A 25,556-nucleotide genomic window follows, 5' to 3' on the forward strand; every position below is an offset into this window, starting at 1 on the left:
GGAGGAGGAGCCTGCAAAAGAGACTGAGAAAGAACGACCGGAGAGATAAGAGGAGAACCAGGAGAGGACGGAGTCTGTGAAGCCAAGGTCAGATAGCGTGTTCAGGAGAAGGGGGTGGTCCACAGTGTCAAAGGCAGCTGAGAGGTCGAGGAGGATTAGGACAGAGTATGAGCCATTGGATTTGGCAAGCAGGAGGTCATTGGTGACCTTTGAGAGGGCAGTTTCCGTGGAATGAAGGGGACGGAAGCCAGACTGGAGGGGGTCGAGGAGAGAGTTGTTGTTGAGGAATTCTAGGCAGCGCGTGTAGACAACTCGTTCAAGGAGTTTGGAAAGGAATGGTAGGAGGGATATGGGACGATAACTAGAAGGTGAGGTGGGGTCAAGAGAGGGTTTTTTTAGGATGGGAGAGACATGGGCATGTTTGAAGGCAGAGGGGAAGGAACCAGTGGAGAGTGAGTGGTTGAAGATGGAAGTTAAGGAGGGGAGAAGGGATGGAGCGAGAGATTTCATAAGATGAGAGGGAATGGGGTCAGAAGCACAGGTGGCCGGAGTAGCACTTGAGAGGAGGGAGGAGAGTTCCTCTGAGGATACCGCTGGGAAGGATGGGAGAGTAGCAGAGAGTGTTGAGAGCCGGGGGGTTGGAGAAAGGGGGGAAGAGACTTTGGGGAGGTCGGACCTGATGGATTTAATTTTGTTAATGAAGTAGGAGGCCAGATCGTTGGGGGTGAGGGAAGGAGGAGGGGGAGGAACCGGGGGCCTGAGAAGGGAGTTGAATGTACGGAAGAGCTGGCGGGGGTGATGGGCATGGGTGTCAATAAGGGAGGAGAAATAGTTTTGTCTGGCAGAAGAGAGGGCTGAGTTAAGGCAGGAAAGGATAAACTTGAAGTGAACGAGGTCGGCATGGTGTTTAGACTTTCGCCAGCAGCGTTCGGCAGCTTGAGCATAAGAGCGAAGGAGGCGGACAGTGGCAGTGATCCAGGGCTCTGGATCAATGTCAAATGCCCAGTGTTAGCCTGGGCTCTCCACAAACCTGGGCCTTGGCTCTCGGGAGAAGGGCTGAGCGAAAAAGGGGAGGTACGAGGAAGGGAGGAAAGGCAAGAAAGGGGAAAAGCAGAGGAATCAGGAGAGAGGAAAAGAGAAATGTGGTAGGGGGGAGATATGCGCAAGAGTTCTCTCCCTTTCCCTCCCCACCCAGTCTCGGCTGCTTTCTTCACCCGCACGTGTGTAAACATACACAGATGCACACAAACACCAGGCAGATTTCACAATCTTGTCAAAGTGCCAGTAAGCCATCTCAGCACCACTTCTGACATTATTTCCAACGCCCCCCGCGCCACTCTCGGATCTTTTAAAAGCTAAAAAAAAATCCTTCCAACCCGCGCCAATGCCCCGCGGCACGTCCGCTTTGAGCCTAAGCTATTATTTCCTTGTCTATTTCCTCCTCTGCCTGTCGCTTCCCCCGTCCCAGTGACGCAAGTCAGATGGCGACTTCTCAGAATGCCGATCGAGTCTCCTGCCAAACCAATAAAAAGCAGCGGATGCACATTTAGCTCTCAATTAAATGGATCGGTTATAATCTTGACATTTCAGCCCCGAGATTTCGGATTGCTTGGGAAGGTAAAGAGACTTACTGTGGAGCTTGGGGGCATCAGGGTCCGTCACGTTGATGGCAATTAACTTCCAATCTGTCTCGCTCTCGTCAATCAGGGCCAAAACACCGAGGATCTTCACTGGGACAATGTCGCCCCGAGAATGAACCTCAAGACACAGAGGAAGAATTTCAGCATCGAAAAAGTCACAGGTAAGTCCACGAAGGCTTCCACTGCAGCCTTTATAAAGGTGGAAATTAGACAGGAAGGTAGGCCCGGTATAAGGATTCAAAACAAATGAAAGGATAGCAGGCGGTCTCACGGCCATATCCCTCGTAGAATTAAATGCTCTGGTGACATATTTACTAAAGGGGCCTAACAATTAGTAAAATGTTGCTCTCATTGCTACAGCTGACTGGAGTTCGGAACAGTCCTTGAACTGTTGAACTCTGTGGCTTGAGTGCGTTCTCAGGATTAGGGGGTCTGTATCACCAGATAAGACTGAAAAGAAAAAAAACCCAACAAAAAACTTCACGACTGTATTTGCGGTCTTTCCCGTCTTTTAACGCAGAGTGGTATTTGCTACAAGAATTTATTTCCCAATTCCACTCTTGTTGACAGCGCTCCGGTGTCCCTGAAATATATAACGTATTCCAGCAGAATAACCTCATTCCTTCCTTCCCTCTTGCATTCCCAGTACAACAAGGTGTTATTTTTTTTCAAGGCCTTCGAATTAGTTACAATCCTGGGACTTTCAAAAGCCTGCCTTGGTGTGGAATCCGTGGGACACGTCTTTTAACCCCAAACTCTACTCCTGCCAGCCCGGGGATTTGGCAGAAGGGATGCTTTCCACAAAGACCATCATTTCCCCACTAACTGTGCCGACAGCGTCCTTCCATTTTCCTCCTTTTGACTGCTCGTGACCTAAATGACATCCTAAAGCTGCAACTCTGCGCAGGAGATTGCACGCTAAATCTATCCTTTGTTTTCTCACAGAGGCGAAGGATTAGGGTTGCAGCTGCTTCGGCTTCAGAGACGCCCGTCGGCAGGGCAACGCTACTCACGGTGTGTTTATGCGTGACCACGGAAGATGCTTTACCCTACAGAAGGCAGGGCTCAAAATATTCAGGCTTAAAAAATCCAACCGATCCAACGGCGGTATTTATTGAGTGCTTCCCGTGAGCAGGGCACTGTGTGAAGAGCTCGGGGGGGGAAAATTGATTAGGCAGACACCATCCCTGCCCACCAGGAGTTTAAAAACAAAGACGAGGGAGAAAGAAGGCTAACACGGAACCGTGTTTCTCCGACTTCAGCCCTCAAAGGATGAAGAAGTTCCTAGGAAGCGGTGAAGATGCAGCCTGACCGCTTCTTTCCAAATCCACGTAGCCCCAACCTTCACATGCCCGCAGTTCGGCTGCTCTTTGGGTCAATGGAAAGGCGTGGTGGAGGTAAGATTCATTCATTCATTCAATCGTATTTATTGAGCGCTTACTGTGTGCAGAGCACTGGACTAAGCGCTTGGGAAGTACAAGTTGGCAACGTATAGAGACGGTCCCTACCCAACAGCAGGCTCACAGTAAGATGACTATTGTGGGGAGAAGAAGCATCTGTGGGGAGGTTGTGACCTCAGAAAGTTTCAAAACTGAAGCTCAAGATCAAAGCAAGGCATCTTTTTCTCCACATGTGACACTGAGATTTTAAATAACCGATTTCCTCACATAATTGGCTCCACCACGCAATTCCCCCGTCCCTGAAGCACTCAGATTTTTGCGTAGGATATGTTTCATTTTTTCAATCGTGACAGCAGCTTGTGCTGGGTGGGGTGCAGCGTGGCTCAGTGGAAAGAGCCCGGGCTTGGGAGCCAGAGGTCGTGGGTTCAAATCCCGGCTCCGCCACTTGTCGGCTGTGTGACTTTGGGCAAGTCACTTCACTTCTCTGTGCTTCAGTTCCCTCATTTGTAGAATGGGGATTAAGACGGTGAGCCCCACGTGGGACAACCTGATCACCTTGTATCCTCCCAGCGCTTAGAACAGTGTTTTGCACATAGTAAGCGCTTAACAATTACCACTATTATTATTATTATTATGGTAGGGTCAGCATACCTTGTGAGCCCCCTGTGGGGCAACCTGATCATCTTGTAACCTCCCCAGCGCTTAGAACAGTGCTTTGCACATAGTAAGCGCTTAATAAATGCCATCATTATTATTATTATTATTATTATTATACAGGCTCCATCCAGGAAACTTTCCAGTTAAGAAGGGGGAATTGCCATAATTGAAGATAAAAATAATGGTATTTGTTAAGCACTTACTGTGTGCCAAGCACTCTTCTAAGCGCTGGGGGAGATACAAGGTATCTTCTAGACTGTGAGCCCACTGTTGAGTAGGGACCGTCTCTATATGTTGCCAACTTGTACTTCCCAAGTGCTTAGTACAGTGCTCTGCACACAGTAAGCGCTCAATAAATACGATTGAATGAATGAATGAAAGGTAATCAGGTGGTCCCACGTGGGGCTCACAGTCTTAATCCCGATTTTACAGATGAGGGAACTGAGGCACAGGGAAGTTAAGTGGCTTGCCCAAGGTCACAGAGCAGACAAGTGGCGGAGCCGGGATTAGAACCCAGGTCCTCTGCTGAATGCAGCATTTGTGAGAGTACAATAAAAGTAAGAAAGGCAGCCTCAAGGGCCCTCTTAAATTTCTCTTCCTACTCTTCATTACTGCTTGACTTAATTCCCCACATAATGGCACCTTCCCTGTTTGGGGGTCAATCATAATAATGGTATTTGTTAAGCGTTTACTATGTGCAAAGCACTCTTCTAAGCGCTGGGGAGGTTCATTCATTCATTCAATCGTATTTATTGAGCGCTTACTGTGTGCAGAGCACTGTACTAAGTGCTTGGGAAGTCCAAGTCGGCAACATATAGAGACGATCCCTACCCAACAGCGGGCTCACAGTCTAGAAGGGGGAGACGGCCAACAAAACAAAACATATTAACAAAATAAAATTAATAGAATATGTACAAATAAAATGAATAGAGTAATAAATACATACAAACATATATACATATATACAGGTGCTGTGGGGAGGGGAAGGAGGGAGAGAGGAAGGAGGGGACTCAGTCTGGGAAGGCCTCCAGGAGGAGGTGGGCTCTCAGTAGGGCTTTGAAGGTTACAAGGTGATCAGGTCGTCCCACGGGGGGCTCACAGTTTTAATCCCCATTTTCCAGATGAGGCAACTGAGGCACGGAGAAGTGAAGTGACTTGCCCAGAGTCACGCCGCTGACAGTTGGCGGAGCCGGGATTTGAACCCGTGAACTCCAAAGCCCGGGCTCTTTCCCTTGAGCCACGCTGCTTCTCCTTCACGCTGCTTGCGAAAAGGATGCAAAAAGGGGAGACAATTTGACACGCAAATGTGGTTTCGATTAAGCAGCCTCGTAATAGGGCTCTTTCGTCTTGCAACTCGGTGGGACGCCTGCCATTTCGACGGAGTGGTCCGGGAGTGGGCAAACCCAAGCCCACACCTTCACCGGGCACACTGGCCACCCAAAGTTTGGGAGCCTGGCCAGGGTTGACTTTCTGGGGGAGGGTCACATCTCAACACAATCAATCAATCAATCGTATTTATTAAGCTCTTACTGTGTGCAGAGCACTGTACTAAGTGCTTGGGAAGTCCAAGTTGGCAACATCTAGAGACGGTCCCTACCCAACAGTGGGCTCACAGTCTAGAAGGGGGCTGAAACAATTTTGAAACAATCGGTTTCAACCCTTCTGCCGGGGTCCCACTTTCCCCCTTTCCTTCCTCCAAATGACGGTCCAAGATTAAGACGTCAGGGCCGAGCCCGAGAGGGAACTTCAAGGTGAGGTCAGGAAGGAGTGGTGAAAGAAGGACACAGATTGAGCCCCCTATTTATAACAATGATAATGATGGCATTTATTAAGCGCTATGTGCAAAGCACTGTTCTAAGCGCTGGGGAGGTTACAAGGTGATGAGGTTGTCCCACGGGGGGCTCACGGTTTTCATCCCCATTTTACAGATGAGGGAACTGAGGTCCACAGAAGTGAAGTGACTGGCCCAAAGTCCCACAGCTGACAGTTGGCGGAGTCGGAATTCGAACCCATGACCTCTGACTCCAAAGCCCGGGCTCTTTCCACTGAGCCACGCTGCTTCACCTTGCTCGGGTTATAGGGCTTCAGAAAGGACGAATACACGGAGCCTCTGGTGACCGGATGGAAAACCAGAAGGGAAAACTGAAGTCGTTTGGCAGTTCCAACTCCGTTCATAAGCCAATACTAAACCCCTTTTTCCTCTCCTCCTCCCCATCCCCCCAGCCTTCCCTCCTTCCCCTCCCCACCGCACCTGGATATACGTCTGTACGGATTTATTACTCTATTTTACTTGTACATATTTACTACTCTATTTATTTTGTTAATGATGTGTGTTTAGCTTAAATTCTACTTGTTCTGACGACTTGACACTTGTCCACATGTTTTGTTTTGTTGTCCGTCTCCCCCTTCTAGGCTATGAGCCCCTTGATGGGTAGGGACCCTCTCCATACGTTGCCGACTTGGACTTCCCAAGCGCTTAGTACAGTGCTCTGCACACAGTAAGCACTCAATAAATACGACCAAATGAATGAAGGAGTGATACTGAGACACGGGGAAATTCTTCTGGGCCTCAGTTTCCTCATCTGTGGAGGGGGGATTGAGACTGTGGGCCCCACGTGGGACAGGGACTGTGTACCACCTGATTACCTTGTGTCTACCACAACGCTCAGTACAGTGCCTGGCCCATGACACTTAAACAAACACCAGTTATTATTGTCATTACTATTATTATTATTATTATTATGTAGTGTCTTTATGCGTTCTGGGGTTCAAAGCTGGAGAGAAGGTCAGACAACACTCCATCTCTGAAGAACTTTAGTGTGGCCTGGAAATATTTTCATTGATTTTTCTTTTCAAACGCACATTTTTAACGACCCTTTTATGTAACTCGGCGTGGCTCACTGGAAAGAGCCCGGGCTTGGGAGTCAGAGGTCGTGGGTTCGAATCCCGGCTCCGCCAATTGTCAGCTGTGTGGCTTTGGGCAAGTCACTTGACTTCTCTGTGCCTCAGTTACCTCATCTGTAAGGCGGGGATCGAGCCTGTGAGCCCCCCGTGGGACAACCTGATCACCTTGTAACCTCCCCTGTGCTTGGAATGGTGCTTTGCACATTGTAAGAGCTTAACAAATGCCATCATTATTATTATTATTAATAAATGCGACTTACTGACTCCAAGAGGCCTTCCCCAACTAAGCCCTCTCACTTCCTCTGCTGCCACTCCCTTCTGTGTCGCGACAGCACTTGGGTTTTCACCCTTTATTCACCTCTTTCTCAGTCTCACAGCACTTATATACGGCTTTATTTATACTAACGTCTGTCTCCCTCTCTAGACTGTAAGCTCATTGTGGGCAGGGAACGTCCCCCAACTCCGTTATATTGGAGTCAGAGGACGTGGGTTCTGATCCCACCTCCGCCACTCGGCTGCTGTGCGACCCTGGACAAGTCACTTAACTTCTCTGGGCCTGAGTTACCTCATCTGGAAAATAGGGATTAAAAGTATGAGCCCCACGTGGGACAGCCTGATTACCCTGCATCTACCCCAGCGCTTAGAACAGTGCTTGGCACGTAGTAAGCGCTTAACAATATCATAATTATTACTATTAAAGTGTTCTGCACACAGGTCCAGGGCCTAGCAGTGTGGAAGAAAAACACAGACTCGCTCTGCTCTGAATTTGGCTTTTCTAAACCAAATGGAAAGATTCCGGGAGCCACTGATGGCCCGAAGGGAAATCTGAATTTCCTCAAATCAAACGCTTAAGGAAAACCAAATCCTAATCCATTTCAGCTTTGACTTTGGGGGCCCAGGGAAACTGACAACCTAAGCAAGTTTCAAACTGGCACACCAGGGACCAAAAGGAGCGAGTTATTTATAGAGACTGAAATCCAAGATTTATAATAGTGCCAGAAATTGACTCTGAACTAGAGAAGAGCTATCTATATAGGTCACGATATAATCCCAACATAGCTCTCGCGCCAGGGAAGGAAAGTCTTTAACTATATTTAACTTTACAACATGTGGTTTAAGGACTAAGTTGATTGCCTTCTAGTAGAAAATAAAAAACGCTAACGTAAATTCAAATCGTTTCAAAAATCGGAACTGGACGGCTGACACCAGCGTTTGAGGGCTAACTTTAAAGGATAGCAGTAAATTAAGAGATCTTAAAATCAGTAAACAAAGCAGCTTTCGAGAAATATCTTTTAAGAAAATCACAGGAATGGCAAAGACGTAAAAACAGATGTTTTATGTTCTTCGGGAAGTTTTTACAGCGGTTCTTTCGGGCTCTCGATGCCGGGTTTACATCCACACTTTTTAAAATATCCTATTTTTAATGGTTCCAACTCGGCTATAAAGTTTGGCTCACAGTAGAGTTTAAACATACGATTGGGCCTAAATTTCCAAACACTTTTTCAAAATCAAAATCTATATGGTCATTTTGAAAACACGGATATGGAAAAGAAAGTCATTTATGTATCTTTAAATGATTCATTTTTTGGGGGGGAAAACCCCTTTCAGATGGTTTTCTCCATAAAATAAACTATCTTCTTTCAATAATATCCACATTTATGTATCTTTAAATGATTCATTTTTGGGGGGGAAAAACCCCTTTCAGGCGGTTTTCTCCATAAAATAAACTATCTTCTTTCACTAATATCCACAATGTTTACATTTGCAAAACGATTACTAAGAACCTTCCCCAAACCCACTTTAATTTGCGGCGGTTTCTATCACCAACTAGGGTGCGATGTAAATATGAAAATAAAAATCTAACTGCTTTAGGGTGTAAGCCAGCTAGCTAAACCAGACTCTCAGATGCCCAGACTTTTCTCCTAACAACAGAAATCCGGATGCGACTGAGGCAAGTTCTGAAAATGCCTTCCGGGAGCTTCGCCGTTTACTGAAAACACGTTCGAGTTCAGGTCGCTAAGAACCTAAATTCACATCAACGGAGGCACCTGGCACATCCCAACCTGATCACTCATCAACACCTCTCTGGTTTCCAGTTTCTCCCCTCTCCAATCCATACTTATCTCCTGCCTCGATCATTTTCCTAAAGCGACATCCCGCCTACGTCTTTCCACTCCTCGAAAACCCGCGACAGGTACCCGTTCCGCTTCGTATCCAGCAGACGCTCCTGGTCAACGGTTTTCGGGCATTATGTCAGCTATTATCCACTCTCTTCATTCCTCTCAAACTAATCTTCTCAATGTGTCAACTCGCTTCCCAACGGACTTCTTCCTCCGCGTGCAACTGGGAAAACCACTCTCCTCCTTTTCACGGCCTTTCTGAAGTCACATCTCCTTCAGAGCCCTTCCTCGATAAGCGCTTAGTTTAGTGCTCCGCATGCAGTACGGGCTCAATAAATACCATTGATTGTTTAATTTTGAAGCTTCCCTAGGAGCTATTTCCTATTTGGAAAATAGCGTTCTAATTCAGGTTTGATGGATTGACAGAAGTTTGTTTTTTACTGACCACGGAGCATAATGGGGGAGAGGGAAAATGAAAACGGCTTATTCTAAATTACTCTAGGCAAATGCGTTTAAGGAATGAGAAATCAACACGGCCTAAATGAAGCGGAAAGTTGTCCGATTTGGCAACTAAATTCAGGACTGTCCATGGAGCAATCCAGACAAAAGCGTCCGTTTTTTCCTGAAGCATTTCAATGGCCCTTTTGGAGTATTACCAATTACTGGATAATTACTTGGGCTAGGCAGACCCTTCCAAAAGGATTCCAGAAAAAACACAAAAGATAGGAGTAAAATAGATCTATCGATGGAATTTACTGAGTGTTTACTGTGTGCACTGTACTAAGTGCTTGGGAAAGTACAATACGACAGAGTCTGTAAAACACGATCCCTGCCACGAAGGAGCTTATAGGAGACAGACCTTAAAGCAGATTGGCTTAGTAGCTTAGTGGAAAGAGCCCGGGCTTGGGAATCAGAGGTCATGGGTTCTAATCCCGGCTCCGCCGCTTGTCAGCTGTGTGACTTTGGGCAAGTCACTTCACTTCTCTGGGCCTCAGTTGCCTCATCCGGAAACTTGATTACCCTGTATCTACTCCTGCGCTTAGAACAGAGCTTGGCACATGGTAAGCGCTTAACAAATACCATCAGTATTATTATTATTAAAATAGATTATGGGTAGGGGAATTAGTGGCGTATAGGTGAGGTTTAACAAGATTTACACAAGATTGTTCCTGGCTCTAACCAAACCTTCTTGCTGTCACTTAAGCCCGATTAACGAGCTCTTCTTTGGGTTTAATTGACCCAGCCAGAACGTTAGTTCCCACTTACAAGTCGCGGGTGTGGAGAGAAAGGGAGAGAGAGAAAGAGAGAGAACAGGGCGCTGTACTAAGCACCCGGGAGAGCACGATACGACCGAGGTGGTAGACTGGTTCCTTGGCCTCAGAAAGAGCCAACAGGCCCCCATTAGCCCCTGGGAGCCAGGGAAAACGCCTGAATTACCATCCTTGAACTTCTTCCTGGGCTTGGGACCACAATTACCATCCTTGAACTTTTTCCTGGGCTTGGGAACACTTCAATGTTCCACGTACGGTAGACGCTCGATAAATACTTTGGATTGAATCGAAGTATCCCCGCAAAAGCAGCTCATCCTTTCCCAGCCTGATGTGTCTAATTTAGGTGAATTTAGGTGAGTCCTTGCTTGGAGACAGGTAACTGAATCAGTTAATCTCTCTAGTTTGCTTCTAGCGCTATGATTTTGGGAGATGATATTTTACTCTATGTTAAACCTACATTAGGCAAACGACTTTACCAAGACCAGAGGCGGCGTACATCAGAGCGTGCAACAAATCCTCTAAGAAGGGCAGCAATTCAAACTTCATAAGTTTAGAGGAAATAAAAGAGTTATTAAGAAAACGACTCCAGAGTTTCTTGGATTCAGGTCAGTCTGGAAACGCCTCACCATAAAGATAGGGATTTGAGGAAAAGAGGGGTTCCTCCAGTTGTCCCCAAACCATTTGCAGCTTTTTTCCACCTGGTATAATGATGATGATGATGATGGCATCCTTTAAGCGCTTACTATGTGCAAAGCACCATTCTAAGCGTTGGGGAGGTTACAAGGCGATCAGACTGTCCCACGGGAGGCTTACAGCCTTCATCCCCATTTTACAGATGAGGTCACTGAGGCACAGAGAATCAATCAATCAATTGTATTTATTGAGCACTTACTGTGTGCAGAGCACTGTACTAAGCACTTGGGAAGTCCAAGTTGGCAACATATAGAGACGGTCCCTACCCAACAGTGGGCTCACCGTCTAGAGAAGTGAAGTGACTAGCCCAAAGTCACCCAGCTGACAGTTGGCGGAGCCGGGATTTGAACCCGTGACCTCTGACTCCAAAGCCCGGGCTCTTTCCACTGAGCCACGCTGCTTCTCAGCGTGGTATACTGGTGCTCTGAGGGTGCGACAGCTAGTGCTGACGGAACGGCCTTTCCCAGTCCCTCTCCATCACCACAACCGTAAACTCGTCTCTGGGCTATAAACTCATCGTGGACGGGCAATTTGTCTGCTTATTGTGGCGTTACACTCTCACAAGCGCTTAGCACAGTGCTCTGCACACAGTAAGCGCTCAATAAATACGACTGACTGAAAGAATGAACGCACGGCACTGCTATTTCTGAGGCTGGAAGAACAGGCCGGGGGAAGAGTTGTTCTAAGGCCAGGGAGAAACGGGCTCAGAAAGCCACGTGTTTGCTGGATAATCGCACAAACAGCTCTGGGCCAAAGATTCGGGGACAGAATCCGGCACGACTGGGTAACGGTGAAGGCGACAGTCCTTCCAACTGTCAAATGCTGATTTGGTTGCGAATGAAACAATCTAGGTAAAGAGCAAGCCTATGATGGAAGAGCATTTGACAAACAGACCGCTTCGGGCCTCAGTGACCTCATCTATAAAATGGGGATGAAGGCTGTGAGCCCCCCCGTGGGACAACCCGATCGCCTTATAACCTCCTCAGCGCTTAGAACGCTGCTTTGCGCATAGTAAGCGCTTAATAGATGCCATCATCATCATCATCATTATACCAGGTGGAATTCACCGAACGCCCAAACGCAACCCTGCCTCTCAAATCGGCACCCGAGTCGCTTTGGAAGCTTTGCGTGTTTGAGGAATGAAAAGACAGTGGTGGCAAACTCCAGCTCGCCCAACTCGTCGACACGTTTCCCAAATCTGTGAAAATCCCCTCACTGAGAACCCTTTTCCACTCATTCGAAGTTTTTTTTCTTTTTCGTCTCTTCCCCTCCCCGCCTGCGATTTAGCTGCCCTTATCTGTGAAATCCATCGAGACTTCCAACTGCATCATTTATTTTGACTTCATTCATTCATTCATTCATTCAATCGTATTTATTGAGCGCTTACTGTGTTCAGAGCACTGTACTAAGCGCTTGGGAAGTACAAGTTGGCAACATAGAGACGGTCCCTACCCAATGGTGGCCTCACATTTAGCACATGTTTATTTTATTTTTCCTGCTGAGCCCTCAAGTTTTATGACATAAAGCTTGTTCCAATCAGGGGAGAATACCCATCACATTCATTCAATTGTATTTATTGAGCGCTTACTGTGTGCAGAGCACTGTACTAAGCGCTTGGGAAGTACAAGTTGGCAACATATAGAAATGGTCCCTACCCAACAGTGGGCTCACATTTAGCATATGTTTATTTTATTTTTCCTGCTGAGCCCTCAAGTTTTATGACATAAAGCTTGTTCCAATCAGGGGAGAATACCCATATCATTCATTCATTCATTCAATCATATTTATTGAGCGCTTACTGTGTGCAGAGCACTGTACTAAGCGCTTGGGAAGTATAAGTTGGCAATATATAGAGACAGTCCCTACCCACCAGTGGGCTCACATTCAGCATATGTTTATTTTATTTTTCCTGCTGAGCCCTCAGGTTTTATGACATAAAGCTTGTTCCAATCAGGGGAGACTACCCATCACATTCATTCAATCATATTTATTGAGCGCTTACTGTGTGCAGAGCACTGTATTAAGCGCTTGGGAAGTACAAGTTGGCAACATATAGAGACGGTCCCTACCCAACAGTGGGCTCACATTTAGCATAGGTTTATTTTATTTTTCCTAATGAGCCCTTAAGTTTTACGACATAAAGCTTGTACCAATCAGGGGAGAATACCCATCGCATTCATTCACTCATTCAATTGTATTTATTGAGCGCTTACTGTGTGCAGAGCATTGTACTAAGCGCTTGGGAAGTACAAGTTGGCAACATATAGAGACAGTCCCTACTCAACAGTGGGCTTACAGTATAGAAGTCTAGTTAACTGCTCCTTTGGAAAGCAGGTGGTGAAGACGCATTTTCTCCGTTTCAAGATATATATTGGGGGACAGGCAGCCGGCCAATTAGTAGTCAGAGAAGCAGTGGGGCTCAGTGGGAAAGAGCCCAGGCTTTGGAGTCAGAGGTCACGGGTTCAAGTCCCGGCTCCGCCAACTATCAGCTGGGTGACCTTGGCAAGTCACTTCACTTCTTCTAGCCCGTGAGCCCGCTGTTGGGTAGGGACTGTCTCTATATGTTGCCAACTTGGACTTCCCAAGCGCTTAGTACAGTGCTCTGCACACAGTAAGCGCTCAATAAATATGATTGTTAGTACAGTGCTCTGCGGAGAAGCAGCGTGGCTCAGTGGAAAGAGCCCGGGCTTTGGAGTCAGAGGTCATGGGTTCAAATCCCGGCTCCACCACTTGTTGGGTGACTTTGGACAAGTCACTTAACTTCTCTGTGCCTCAGTTACCTCAACTGTAAAATGGGGATTAAGACTGTGAGCCCCCTGTGGGACAACCTGATCACCTTGCAATCTCCCCAGCGCTAAGAACAGTGCTTTGCACATAGTAAGCGCTTAACAAATGCCATAAAAAAAGGGCTCAATAAATACGATTGATTGATTCTCTGGGCCTCAGTGCCCTTGTCTGTAAAATGGGGATTAAAACTGTGAGTCTCCCGTGGGACAGCCTGATCACCTTGTAACCTCCCCAGCGCCTAGAACAGTGCTTTGCACATAGTAAGTGCTTAACAAATACCATCATTATTATTATTATTATTATTATTATTATTATTATTATTATTATTATTCAATCACCCAGTCGGTCACCTAGTCCTGTCATTCTACCTTCTCGGCACCTCCAGTTTCGACCCCTTCTTCTCCATAACGCAACTTGACAACTACTTCAGCCTCCCTGCTTTCTACCCCTCCTCTATTCCACACTTTACGCTGCTGCCCAGTTCATTTGTCATTTTTTCTAAAACACCGCTCTGCACATGTTCCCCCCACTTCTCATAAATCCTCCTGTGGCTGCCTATTTCTCTTTACATCATCACTCTGCCTAGGCACTTGGGCCCGTTTCCCTTGGGCACTTCAATATTCAGCCCCACAGCCATTCATACACATATCCAGGCGCTTAGTACAGTGCTCTGCACACAGTAAGCACTCACTAAATACGATAGAATAGCTATCTGTATAGAATGAATAGCCATCTGTAATTTATTTTAATGCTTGTCACCTCAAATCTGTAAGCTCCTTGTGGGCAGGGATCATGTCTACCTACTATTGTAAGGTGTTCTCCCAATCGCTTAATACAGTGCTCTGCACTTAGGAAGCACTCAAGAAATACCATTGATCGATAATAGGCGGAAAGACCTGACTTGGGGCCTTTTCAGTTGCCGTTCGAAACCTCAGCCCTGTTCCGAAACTCTCTGGTCTAAACTGAGCCATGGATTTGCTTGCAGCCTCCAAAAATCGGGATTCATTCAGTCGTATTTATTGAGCGCTTACTGGGGTGTGGGGGAAGAGGTGGAAGGACAGCAGGTCGATAGGTGGAAACCCCCAGGGGCAATGATTCCCATCGCCCTCATGGCAGAGCCCCACATGGGAAAGTTCTGCCTCCTTACGGAATGAGAAAGTGATCATTCCCGGAGGGGCCTCATTTGCAACCCGGAGCGGTTTCTGCCATGGGAAAATCTGGATTAACGAGGTACTCACTTCAATGGGTTCCTAACCCACTTTGAGCCTCAGGCCTCGATATACACCGTGTGAAATGCATTACCCACTGCTGCACCTGACGCTTTGCCTCCTGTTCCCGGACGGCTTTTCGGGGGGGAAAAAAGGGATAGATAACCCCACTGCATGAATTTTCAGTCAGGGCACTCTGCCTGCTCTCAGCAGCCAGACCAGCTTTTTAGAATTTATGACTTTCAAAACCACCCTTCCGCCGCTCATCTTTGGCATCCATAAATCAACAGTAATGCTAAAGTGTTCTTCTAGATAAAGCCATACCTTTGAGCCTATTTCACAGACATCAATAGGATCATTATCTCCGCAGCAGGCGGTGTGGTGATCTTCGTGGTGGGGATCTTCCCAAGTCTATAACAACAACAACAACAAAAAAAAAGAAGTTCAGATTCTCCGATACCCTCTCACTACACCTCTTTATTTTACTCCGACCACTTAAGCATTAAATTCGACAGACACCCATAATCTCAAAGGGAAAGTTCTCCTCAGACCCGCTGAAGGCCAGTACGCTAGACCTCCAAGACTCGACAACTCAAAGAGAATCTGTATTTATCTGTCCTTGTTTCTCGTCTCTCATTTATAATAAGTAATCGTGCTTCTGGTGTTTGTTGAGCACATACCATGTGTGCTGGGGTAGATTCATTCAATCGTATTTATTGAGCGCTTACTGTGTGCAGAGCACAGTACTAAGCGCTTGGGAAGTACAAGTTGGCTTGGGAAGTACAAGTTGATACAGGTTGGGTAGATACAAGGTAATCAGGTTGGACACGGTCCCTGCTCCATATGGAATTATGATTTAATCCCCATTTTACAGATGAGGATACTGAAGCACAGAGAAGTTAGGTGACTTGCCCAAGATCACAGGCAGCAGACAAGAGATGGAGCCGGGAGTAGAACCTCTGCAGGCCTCTGCCCTTTCTGCTTCTCACGCTTCTTTTTCTAAGAAATCAAACCTCTGAAACAGGGATGAGATCCCTTCTTCCCTGTTTGTTTGGTCAGTGACTAAACTGAAGATCTCTCTCTCTGGGTTTCGATTCTTATGTTCTGAGAATGTGAAACACTCCTGCTGCCTGCCAAGATCTGTCCCTGAATCATTCCTGTGGTCACCAAACCAGTTTAGCTGCCACAGTATCTGGGCTGAAGCAAATGTCATCTCGACGGAGGACTTTAATTCTTAAAGTTTACTGAAGAAACCCAATTCTCTTGTCACTAACAACTGCATTTCTCGCTCATTGTCTTCTGTTCATGGATGCCCCCTTCTCTCCCTCACCAGGGAGGTCCATCAGCTTTAGGGTTATTCTTCAATGCTTTCGCCTGAAAGAGTAGACAAGATTTCATTCCCTTGGCCACCCAAACAGAAAGGAACATCCCAAAATAGCAGAATTGGACAAAAGCAGCAACTAACGCTGAGAAGCTAAGGAATGGCGTACTCAAGATGGCCAAAAAGATCTAATTTTATCGAGCGTAATACTCGGTTCAACTGCGTTTGATCTCAAGAATTTTATATTATCCTTCACAGGTAAACAACTGGAGGGCACACAGTGGGTTGTGTCTATGTTCTGGACAACACCTAGCAGGTTGTGAAGGCTCAAAACACACTGAACAAAAGTCGTTCAACCTCATTCCCCACCCAACGTTCTCCTTTCATTCATTCATTCATTCATTCATTCAATCGCATTTATTGAGCGCTCACTGCATGCAGAGCACTGTACTAACATTTGGGAAGCACAAGTCGGCAACTTCTAGAGACGGTCCCTACCCAATAACGGGCTCACAGTCTAGAGAAGCGGCGTGGATCAGTGGAAAGGGCCCGGGCTTTGGAGTCGGAGGTCACGGGTTCAAATCCCGGCTCCGCCACTTGTCAGCTGGGTGACTTTGGGCAAGTCACTTCACTTCTCTGGGCCTCAGCTACCTCGTCTGTAAAATGGGGATGAAGACTGTGAGCCCCCCCATGGGACAACCTGATCACCTTGTAACCTCCCCAGTGCTTAGAACAGTTGTTTGCACATAGTAAGTGCTTAATAAATGCCATTATTATTATTATTATTATTATTCTTAGGGACCATCTCTATATGTTGCCAACTTGTACTTCCCAAGCGCTTAGTACAGTGCTCTGCACACAGTAAGCGCTCAATAAATACGATTGAATGACTGAATGCTTTGCACATAGTAAGCACTTAATAAATGCCACTATTGTTATTATTATTAGAAGGGGGAATCTTTCTGTTCTACTCACAGCCTCCAACTGGAAGAAAAGTCAACCCGAGAAATGTCGCTCCACCCTGACCTCAGTGACCTCATCTGTAAAATGGGGATTGACTGTGAGCCCCCCGTGGGACAACCTGATCACCCTGTAACCTCCCCAGCGCTTAGAACAGTGCTTTGCACATAGTAAGCGCTTAATAAATGCCATCAGTATTATTATTATTATTAGGGACCATCTCTACACGTTGCCAACTTGTACTTCCCAAGCGCTTAGTACAGTGCTCTGCACACAGTAAGCGCTCAATAAATACGATTGAATGACTGAATGCTTTGCACATAGTAAGCGCTTAATAAATGCCATTGTTGTTATTATTATTAGAAGGGGGAATCTTTCTGTTCTACTCACAGCCTCCAACTGGGAGAAAAGGCAACCTGAGAAATGCCGCTCCACCCTGACCTCAGTGACCTCATCTGTAAAATGGGGATGAAGACTGTGAGCCCCCCGTGGGACAACCTGATCACCTTGTAACCTCCCCAGCGCCTAGAACAGTGCTTTGCACATAGTAAGCGCTTAATAAATGCCATTCTTGTTATCATTATTAGAAGGGGGAATCTTTCTGTTCTACTCACAGCCTCCAAACGGGAGAAAAGGCAAGCCGAAAAATGCCGCTCCACCCTGACAGATTTCCAATCTCTCAGACATTTTATGTGACCACGTGGGCCATAGATCTGAAATTTTCCTTCGGAGACCCTTCCTGGTCTTCCTGGGGCTTCCCATCTTTAATCCTGCTCAAGGCGAAATGAAGGTGGCATCGTCCCAAAACACAGAGCCTCTAGCTCCCCGCTTAGAAGACGTGCCTGGCTGGAGATTGGCAAACGAAGAGGAGAAATTCTCAGGTGGCCAGTTGAGCTATTTTCTGCTCAACTACTGCAATTTCACGGATTCTCCTCTTCGGATTTTCACCTCATATATGAATGATTGATGATCCAGGCGGAGAAGAGGTCATGGGCAGAGAAAATGAGGCATTCAACGGCTTGGTGAGCAGTCACTAATGGAGAAGTCGGATTGACTCTTTTTTTTGGTATTTGTTCCACAATTCTTACGTGGCAGGCACTGTGCTAAGCACTGGGGCGGCAGCGTGGCTCAGTGGAAAGAGCCCAGGCTTTGGAGTCACAGGTCATGGGTTCAAATCCTGGCTCCAATTGTCAGCTGTGTGACTTTGGGCAAGTCACTTCACTTCTCTGGGCCTCAGTGACCTCATCTATAAAATGGGGATGAAGACTGTGAGCCTCCCGTGGGACAACCTGATCACCTTGTTACCTCCCCAGCGCTTAGAACAGTGCTTTGCATATAGTAAGCGCTTAATAAATGCCATCATCATCATTATTATTACTATACAAGATAACCAGGTTGGCCACAGTCCAAGGCCCACACGGGGCTCACAGTCTTGATCCCCATTTTACAGATGAGGTAACTGAGGCTCAGAGAAGTGAAGGGACTTGCCCAAAGTCACGCAGCAAACCGTGATCTTAAAATTCATTCATTCATTCATTCAATCGTATTAATTGAGCGCTTCCTGTGTGCAGAGCACTGTACTAAGTGCTTGGGAAGTACAAGTTGGCAACGTATAGAGACGGTCCCTACCCAACAGCGGGCTCAAAATCAGATCTGCCCCACTGCATGAACTAGAAGGTTGTAGGAGACCCCCCCCAACACAAAAGAGGTGATTCCAAATTCTCTCCTGTTTGACAATGTACATTATCAAGATTATTTTCCCATATTTAACCCTCCCCAGGCTGCAGCATCCTGACTCTCCTTCTCTGCTCCTAGGGCCCCTCATCCCAGTTGTGTCCCTTTCCATTTCTGATTTCAAAACACTGCTCTTTTCCCCCCCAGCCCTTCTACTCTCTCATTTTCCTTCTTCGCCAAAGGTTCTTCTTCCTTTGGCCTTCCTTCCCCTCCTCTTTATTCTCCTGCTCCCCGCTATTGCTAGATTTCATTCTGCATGTAATAACCCCGCCGCTCTTTTGGGGCTGCGCAAATTCGGCCTAAAGTGGGACAAACAGGCCGGTGAATATGGAAATGTTCCTCACCCCGGCTCAGATCTTCCCAGCCCTCAGCTCTGCACTTCTGTGCCGCGTGGCTTAGTGGAAAGAGCACGGGCTTGGCAGTCAGAGGACGTAGGTCCTAATCCCGACTCCGTGTGACCTTGGGCAAGCCGCTTAACTTCTCTGTGCCTCAGTTGCCTCATCTGTAAAATGGGGATTAAGACTGTGAGCGCTTAGAACAGCGCTTGGCACGTAGTAAGCACTTAATACCATAATTATTATATTATCGTCTCCTGAAATACTTACGTACACATCTTTAATACACACTCTCGATAGATTAGATATTTCATTGAGCTTAAGGGCAGAGAGGTGAGAAGACTGGCAAGAAACCCAAGTGATAGGAAGGGTAATAATAGTATCATTAAGTAGTTACTCTACGCAAAGCACTGTGTTCAGCTCTGGGAAACAATCCAGAGGTTCCACAGTACAGCAGTTATCACATTTTTCTCACATGTGGAAAGGCCCCGGGTTGAAACCACATGGAAACGTGCCAATATCTTGAGAAGCATCATGGCCTAGTGGACAGTTCGTGGGCTGGGGACTTAGAGAACCCGGATCCTAATCCCGGTTCTGCCACTCATCTCGGCCAAGTCGCTTAACCTCTCTGTGCCTCGGTTTCTTCAGCTGTAAAATGGGAATTTAATACCTGTTTTCCTTCCCCTTTCGACTGCAAGCCCCGTGTCCTGGCAGAGAGGGTGTCTGACCTGATTATCTTGCATCTACCTACCAGATACCACAATTATTATCATTACTATTATTAGAGGTGGGAATTAGACACGGTACTTGAAACCCAAGGGGCTTCGAATCTAAGACTTAACTGAAGAGGCAGACTCGTAAGGACCCGTAAGGAGTGGTACAACAATAAAACACTACAGCAAAGGAAATGACAAGGGCAAATATCCCAAAGAAGAAACAAACATCATCAGCTGGAGAGCGGTCTCCGGGGGCTCAGAGTTCAGGGTACAACCACAGTCCCGGTAGCCACTTCCAAAGCCACCGGCCTTCCCGGGGTTTTGTTGGGAGCCTCGTGTCCGGGGTGTTTTTCTCTTTCCCGCTGGGACAGTGGAAGGCGGGACGACGGATGGAGTCTCCTCGATGGTGTGGAGGAGAGCAGGGGGTTTATTCCCAATGGAGGAAGCGTGGTGTCCGACAAAAGGAGACACCCAACCACCAAACTCTTAGCCGAGTCCAGTACACTTCTCTGGCCCAGGCCTCTCCGAGACTGACCATCCTGCTGCTCTTCCCGCCTTTTTCTCTGGAAAGCTGGTTCTCCCCTTCCCCTACACTTCTCTGAGGGAGCAGAGCAGGAGTTCTCACGTGCAGAAGAGTTGGCTAACCAACATCCTTTCTACTTAATGCTATGAACTAAAACGATCCCGAGGATTAAAACGGGGAATCTGATAACAATGGGTTCGAATCCCGGCTCCGTCACTTGTCGGCTGTGTGACCTTGGGCAAGCCAATTAACTTCTCTGTGCCTCAGTTACCTCATCTGTAAAATGGGGATTAAGACTGTGAGCCCCAGGTGGGACAACCTGATCACCCTGTAGCCACCCCCAGCGATAAGAATAGTGCTTTGCACATAGTAAGCGCTTAACAAATACCACCATTATAACAAGAGACCTCTTAAACCCTCCTGTGATGGAGAAAGAGGCCTCTGAACACTTGGCTCAATGGAAAGATACCGGGTTTGGGAGTCAGAGGTCATGGGTTCTAATCCTGGCTCCGCCACCTTGGGCAAGTCACTTCACTTAAGTGCTTAGTACAGTGCTCTGCACACAGTAAGCACTCAGTAAATACGATTGATTGATTGATTCACTTCTCTGTGCCTCAATTACCTCATCCAATAGGGATTAAGACTGTGAGCCCCACGTCACTCAATTTTTCCGTGCCTCAGTTAACTCCTTTTTAAAATGGGGATTAAGACTATGAGCTCGATGGGGACAGGGACTGTGTCCGGCCTGATGATCTCGTATCTCCCCCAGTGCTTACAGCAGTGCTTGACACATAGTAAGTGCTTAACAAATACCATCAATAAATATGATTATTATTCTATTTTACTTGTACATATTTACTATTCTATTTATTTTCTTAATGATGTGCAAAGAGCTTTAATTCTATTTGTTTCGACGATTTTGATGCCTGCCTACGCTTTGTTTTGTCGTCTGTCTCCCCCTTCTAGACTGTGAGCCCGTTGTTGGGTCGGGACCGTCTCTAGATGTTGCCGACTTGGACTTCCCAAGCGCTTAGTACAGTGCTCTGCACCCAGTAAGCGCTCGATAAGCACGATTGAATGAACGAATGAATGAATCTGATCACCTTGCATCCCCCCAGCGCTTAGAACAGTGCTTTGCACATAGTAAGTGCTTAACAAATACCATTATTATTATTGAATTAAGCTGCACGTGGAGCAAAATTAAGCCCGGTAACACCAAATAAAACTTGCCGCTAAACCAGGCCCCCGTCCCGCATTTTGCTGACGCAGGAGAGGTTAACACTACGGATCTGGCAAGCTGCCGGTTTCAGAGAATGCCAAGACGTTGGTGAATCACAACGTAAATGGAAAGACTGCCGCTTAAACAGCATTTCGCTGCTTGAGTATTCCTCTAAGCACGGTTGGCTTGGAAACCGCTCTGTGCGAATTTCTTTATATTAGAGGCCAAATCGGAGAAGAGCAGCAAAATCCAGGACCAACTGTAGATCAGCGGATTGAAGGAAGGCAGATGGCTCCCCAGACGTACCTAGGGAACAAATACGTTTCACGAAAAACACGTATCTGGCCTGTTTGGCAATGGTATTCACACTGACAGCTTTCTTTAGGTACTGCGGTTTAGTACAGTGCTCTGCACACAGTAAGCGCTCAATAAATACGATTGATTGATTGATTGCGGCACTGAATGCTTAGGTTACAGGGTGGAGCCAATCCCTCCAGTGGCGCTTCAATACAGGCCTGTTTTACGGACTTCCAGTCTACTTATTATTATTACGGTTAAGTGCCGTCGAGTTGCTTCCGATTCACGGCGGCTCCACGGATACACTTTCTCCAGAACGTCCTGCCCGTAATCCGCAACCTTTCTAACACCTCTTCCGTTATCGGCGCTCCGCCTCTCCCAAGTTTGCCCCGGACTTTTCCTAGCATTAGCGTCTTCGCCAGAGAATCAGTCCCCCTGATGATGTTTCCAAAATACGCCCATCTAAGTCATTTGGCTTTCCAAAGACCACTTTGGCTTAATTTGCTCCAAAATCCGTCTGTTTGCTACCCATTTCATGTCTGTTTGTTGTTATACTGTACTCTCCCAAGCTCTTCGTATAGTGCTTTGCACACGGCAAGCGCGCAATAAGTATGGCTGACTGAATGAATGAAATCGAGGGAAATCCTACTTTACTTTTCCAAGGTAAGCATGAAGGAGGTATGGATAATAATAATAATAATAATGGTATTTGTTAAGTGCTTACTATGTGCCATGCACTGTTCTAAGCGCTGGGGAGGTTACAAGATGACCAGGTTGTCCCACGTGGGCTCACGGTTTTAATCCCCATTTTTTACAGAGGAGGTCACTGAGGCCCAGAGAAGTTAAGTGACTTGCCCAAAGTCACACAGCTGACAGGATAACGCCTAACGGATAGTGCCTTATCTTCGCCAACACCTCGGGGAAAACGAGATTGTTTTCTCGTTCGAAAGGGCGAAAGGGTCCCGTGCCACACAGCTGGCTCCTCCTGGAGCTAACGGTCACGCTCCTCAAACTGTATTTTATCGACAAAATCCGAACCTCAACCGTCGAAAAATAAAGTGCAAAAAAATCCATGTTAGCATTAAGGCTGAGGCTGGGAAGCGGACCGGAAAAGAGAAAGGCAGAGACGAGGTTAAGGGCTACCACGAGGAGTCAGTTATGCGTTGCCAGATTTATCGATATACATTTTTAGAGTGGTAGTAATAGTGAGAGCATTTCTTAAGCACTTACTGTGTGCCAAGCACGGCACTAAGTGTTGGGAGAGACTACACGGGTGAAAATTAGACACAGTCTAATTAGACACGGGGACCTCACAATCTTAAGAGTATAAGTGGGGAGAAGGGACGGGAGGCGGACGTCAGAAATGACGAAACATTAAAACACAATGCGGATCACCGTACAAAACTTAAAGCACAATCCACAGAGTCCTGTGGCCAGAGAAGCGCGATTCCAGCTGCTTGAGAGGCAGCATGGCTCCGAGCGGCAGCGTGGAAAGAGCACCGGCCTGGGAATCGGAGGATCTGGCTACTAACTGTGATATGCTCAGTGAATTTTTAAATATGAGAAGCAGCGGGGCTCAGTGGAAAGAGCCCGGGCTTTGGAATCAGAGGTTCAAATCCCGGCTCTGCCCACTGTCGGCTGGGTGACTCTGGGCAAGTCACTTCACTTCTCGGGGCCTCAGTTCCCTCATCTGGAAAATGAGCCCGCGGTTGGGTAGGGACCGCCTCTGTATGTTGCCAACTTGTACTTCCCAAGCGCTGAGTACAGTGCTCTGCACACAGTAAGCGCTCAATAAATACGACTGAATGAATGAAAGTGGGGATTGAGTCTGTGAGCCCCCAGTGGGACAACCTGATCACCTTGTAACCTCCCCAGCGCTTAGAACAGTGCTTTGCACATAGTAAGCGCTTAATAAACGCCATCATTATTATTATTATTGTAATCCCAGCTCCATCACTTCATTCATTCAATCGTATTTATTGAGTGCTTACTGTGTGCAGAGCACTGTACTAAGCGCTTAACTCTGCCATTTGCCTGCTGTGTGACTCTTTTCTCTGGGTCTCAGTTCCCTCATCTGGAAAATGAGCCCACTGTGGGTAGGGACCATCTCTATATGTTGCCAACTTGTACTTCCCAAGTGCTTAGTACAGTGCTCTGCACACAGTAAGCGCTCAATAAATACGACTGAATGAATGAAAGTGGGGATTGAGACTGTGAGCCCCCAGTGGGACAACCTGATCACCTTGTAACCTCCCCTGTGCTTAGAACAGTGCTTTGCACACAGTAAGCGCTTAATAAATGCCATCATCATTATTATTATTATTGTAATCCCAGCTCCACCACTTCATTCATTCAATCATACTTATTGAGCGCTTACTGTGTGCAGAGCACTGTACTAAGCACTCAATTCCACCATTTGCCTGCTGTGTGACACACTTCTCTGGGCCTCAGTTCCCTCATCTGGAAAATGAGTCCGCGGTTGGGTAGGGACCGCCTCTGTAGGTTGCCAACTTGTACTTCCTAAGCGTTTAGTACAGTGCTCTGCACACAGTAAGCGCTCAATATGACTGAATGAATGAAAGTGGGGATTGAGACTGTGAGCCCCCAGTGGGACAACCTGATCACCTTGTAACCTCCCCAGCACTTTGAACAGTGCTTTGCACATAGTAAGCACTTAATAAATGCCATCATCATTATTATTATTATTATAATCCCAGCTCTGCCACTTCATTCATTCAATCATACTTATTGAGCGCTTACTGTGTGCAGAGCACTGTACTAAGCACTCAATTCCACCTTCTGCCTGCTGTGTGACTCACTTCTCTGGGCCTCAGTTCCCTCATCTGGAAAATGAGCCCGCTGTTGGGTAGGGACCGTCTCTGTATGTTGACAACTTGTACTTCCCAAGCGCTTAGTACAGTGCTCTGCACACAGTAAGTGCTCAATACGACTGAATGAATGAAAGTGGGGATTAAGACTGTGAGCCCCCAGTGGGACAACCTGATCACCTTGTAACCTCCCCAGCGCTTAGAATAGTGCTTTGCACACAGTAAGCGCTTAATAAATGCCATCATCATTAATATTATTATTATAATCCCAGCTCCGCCACTTCATTCATTCAGTCATACTTATTGAGCGCTTACTGTGTGCAGAGCACTGTACTAAGCGCTTAACTCCGCCATCTGCCCGCTGTGTGACTGTGGACAAGTCACTTAACTTCTTCGGCTCTCAGTTTCTTCATGTATTAAGTGGGGATTAAATACCCGTTCGCCCAATCACTTAACTTCTTCGGCTCTCAGTTTCTTCTTGTATTAAGTGGGGATTAAATACCCGTTCGCCCTACTATTTAGACTGTGAGCCCCATATGGGACAGGGACTGTGTCCAATCTGATCAAATTATCTACCCCGGTGCTTAGAACAGGGCTTGACATATGGTAAGGGCTTAACGAACGCCGTGATTATCATTATTATTCCCTGGGAGTCATTATTATCCCTTGAGAATCAATCAATCGTATTTATTGAGCGCTTACTGTGTGCAGAGCACTGTACTAAGCACTTGGGAAGTACAAGTTGGCAACATATAAGCAGCAGAACGGCCTAGTGGCTACAGCACGGGCCTGGGACTCAGAAAGACCCGGATCATCATCATCATCAATCGTATTTATTGAGCGCTTACTGTGGGCGGAGCGCTGTACTAAGCGCTTGGGAAGGATGAGTACAGAGAAGCAGCGTGGCTCAATGGAAAGAGCCCGGGCTTTGGAGTCAGAGGTC

General features: G+C 46.9%; 1 protein-coding gene across 1 annotated transcript in view; it reads right to left on the minus strand.

The window, feature by feature from the left end:
* PPA2 (inorganic pyrophosphatase 2) overlaps nt 1-25,556 on the minus strand; it is an 88,219-nt gene that overhangs the window by 37,861 nt on the left and 24,802 nt on the right. Inside the window, exons 6-7 of the mRNA XM_038754936.1 lie at nt 15,005-15,091; nt 1,632-1,758 (exon numbers count right to left, since the gene is read on the minus strand). Of these exons, the coding sequence (XP_038610864.1) occupies nt 1,632-1,758; nt 15,005-15,091 (214 nt within the window). The remainder of the gene's footprint in view (nt 1-1,631; nt 1,759-15,004; nt 15,092-25,556) is intronic.

Source organism: Tachyglossus aculeatus, chromosome 12 (genome assembly GCF_015852505.1).
Source record: "Tachyglossus aculeatus isolate mTacAcu1 chromosome 12, mTacAcu1.pri, whole genome shotgun sequence".
NCBI classification, from domain to species: Eukaryota; Metazoa; Chordata; class Mammalia; order Monotremata; family Tachyglossidae; genus Tachyglossus; species Tachyglossus aculeatus.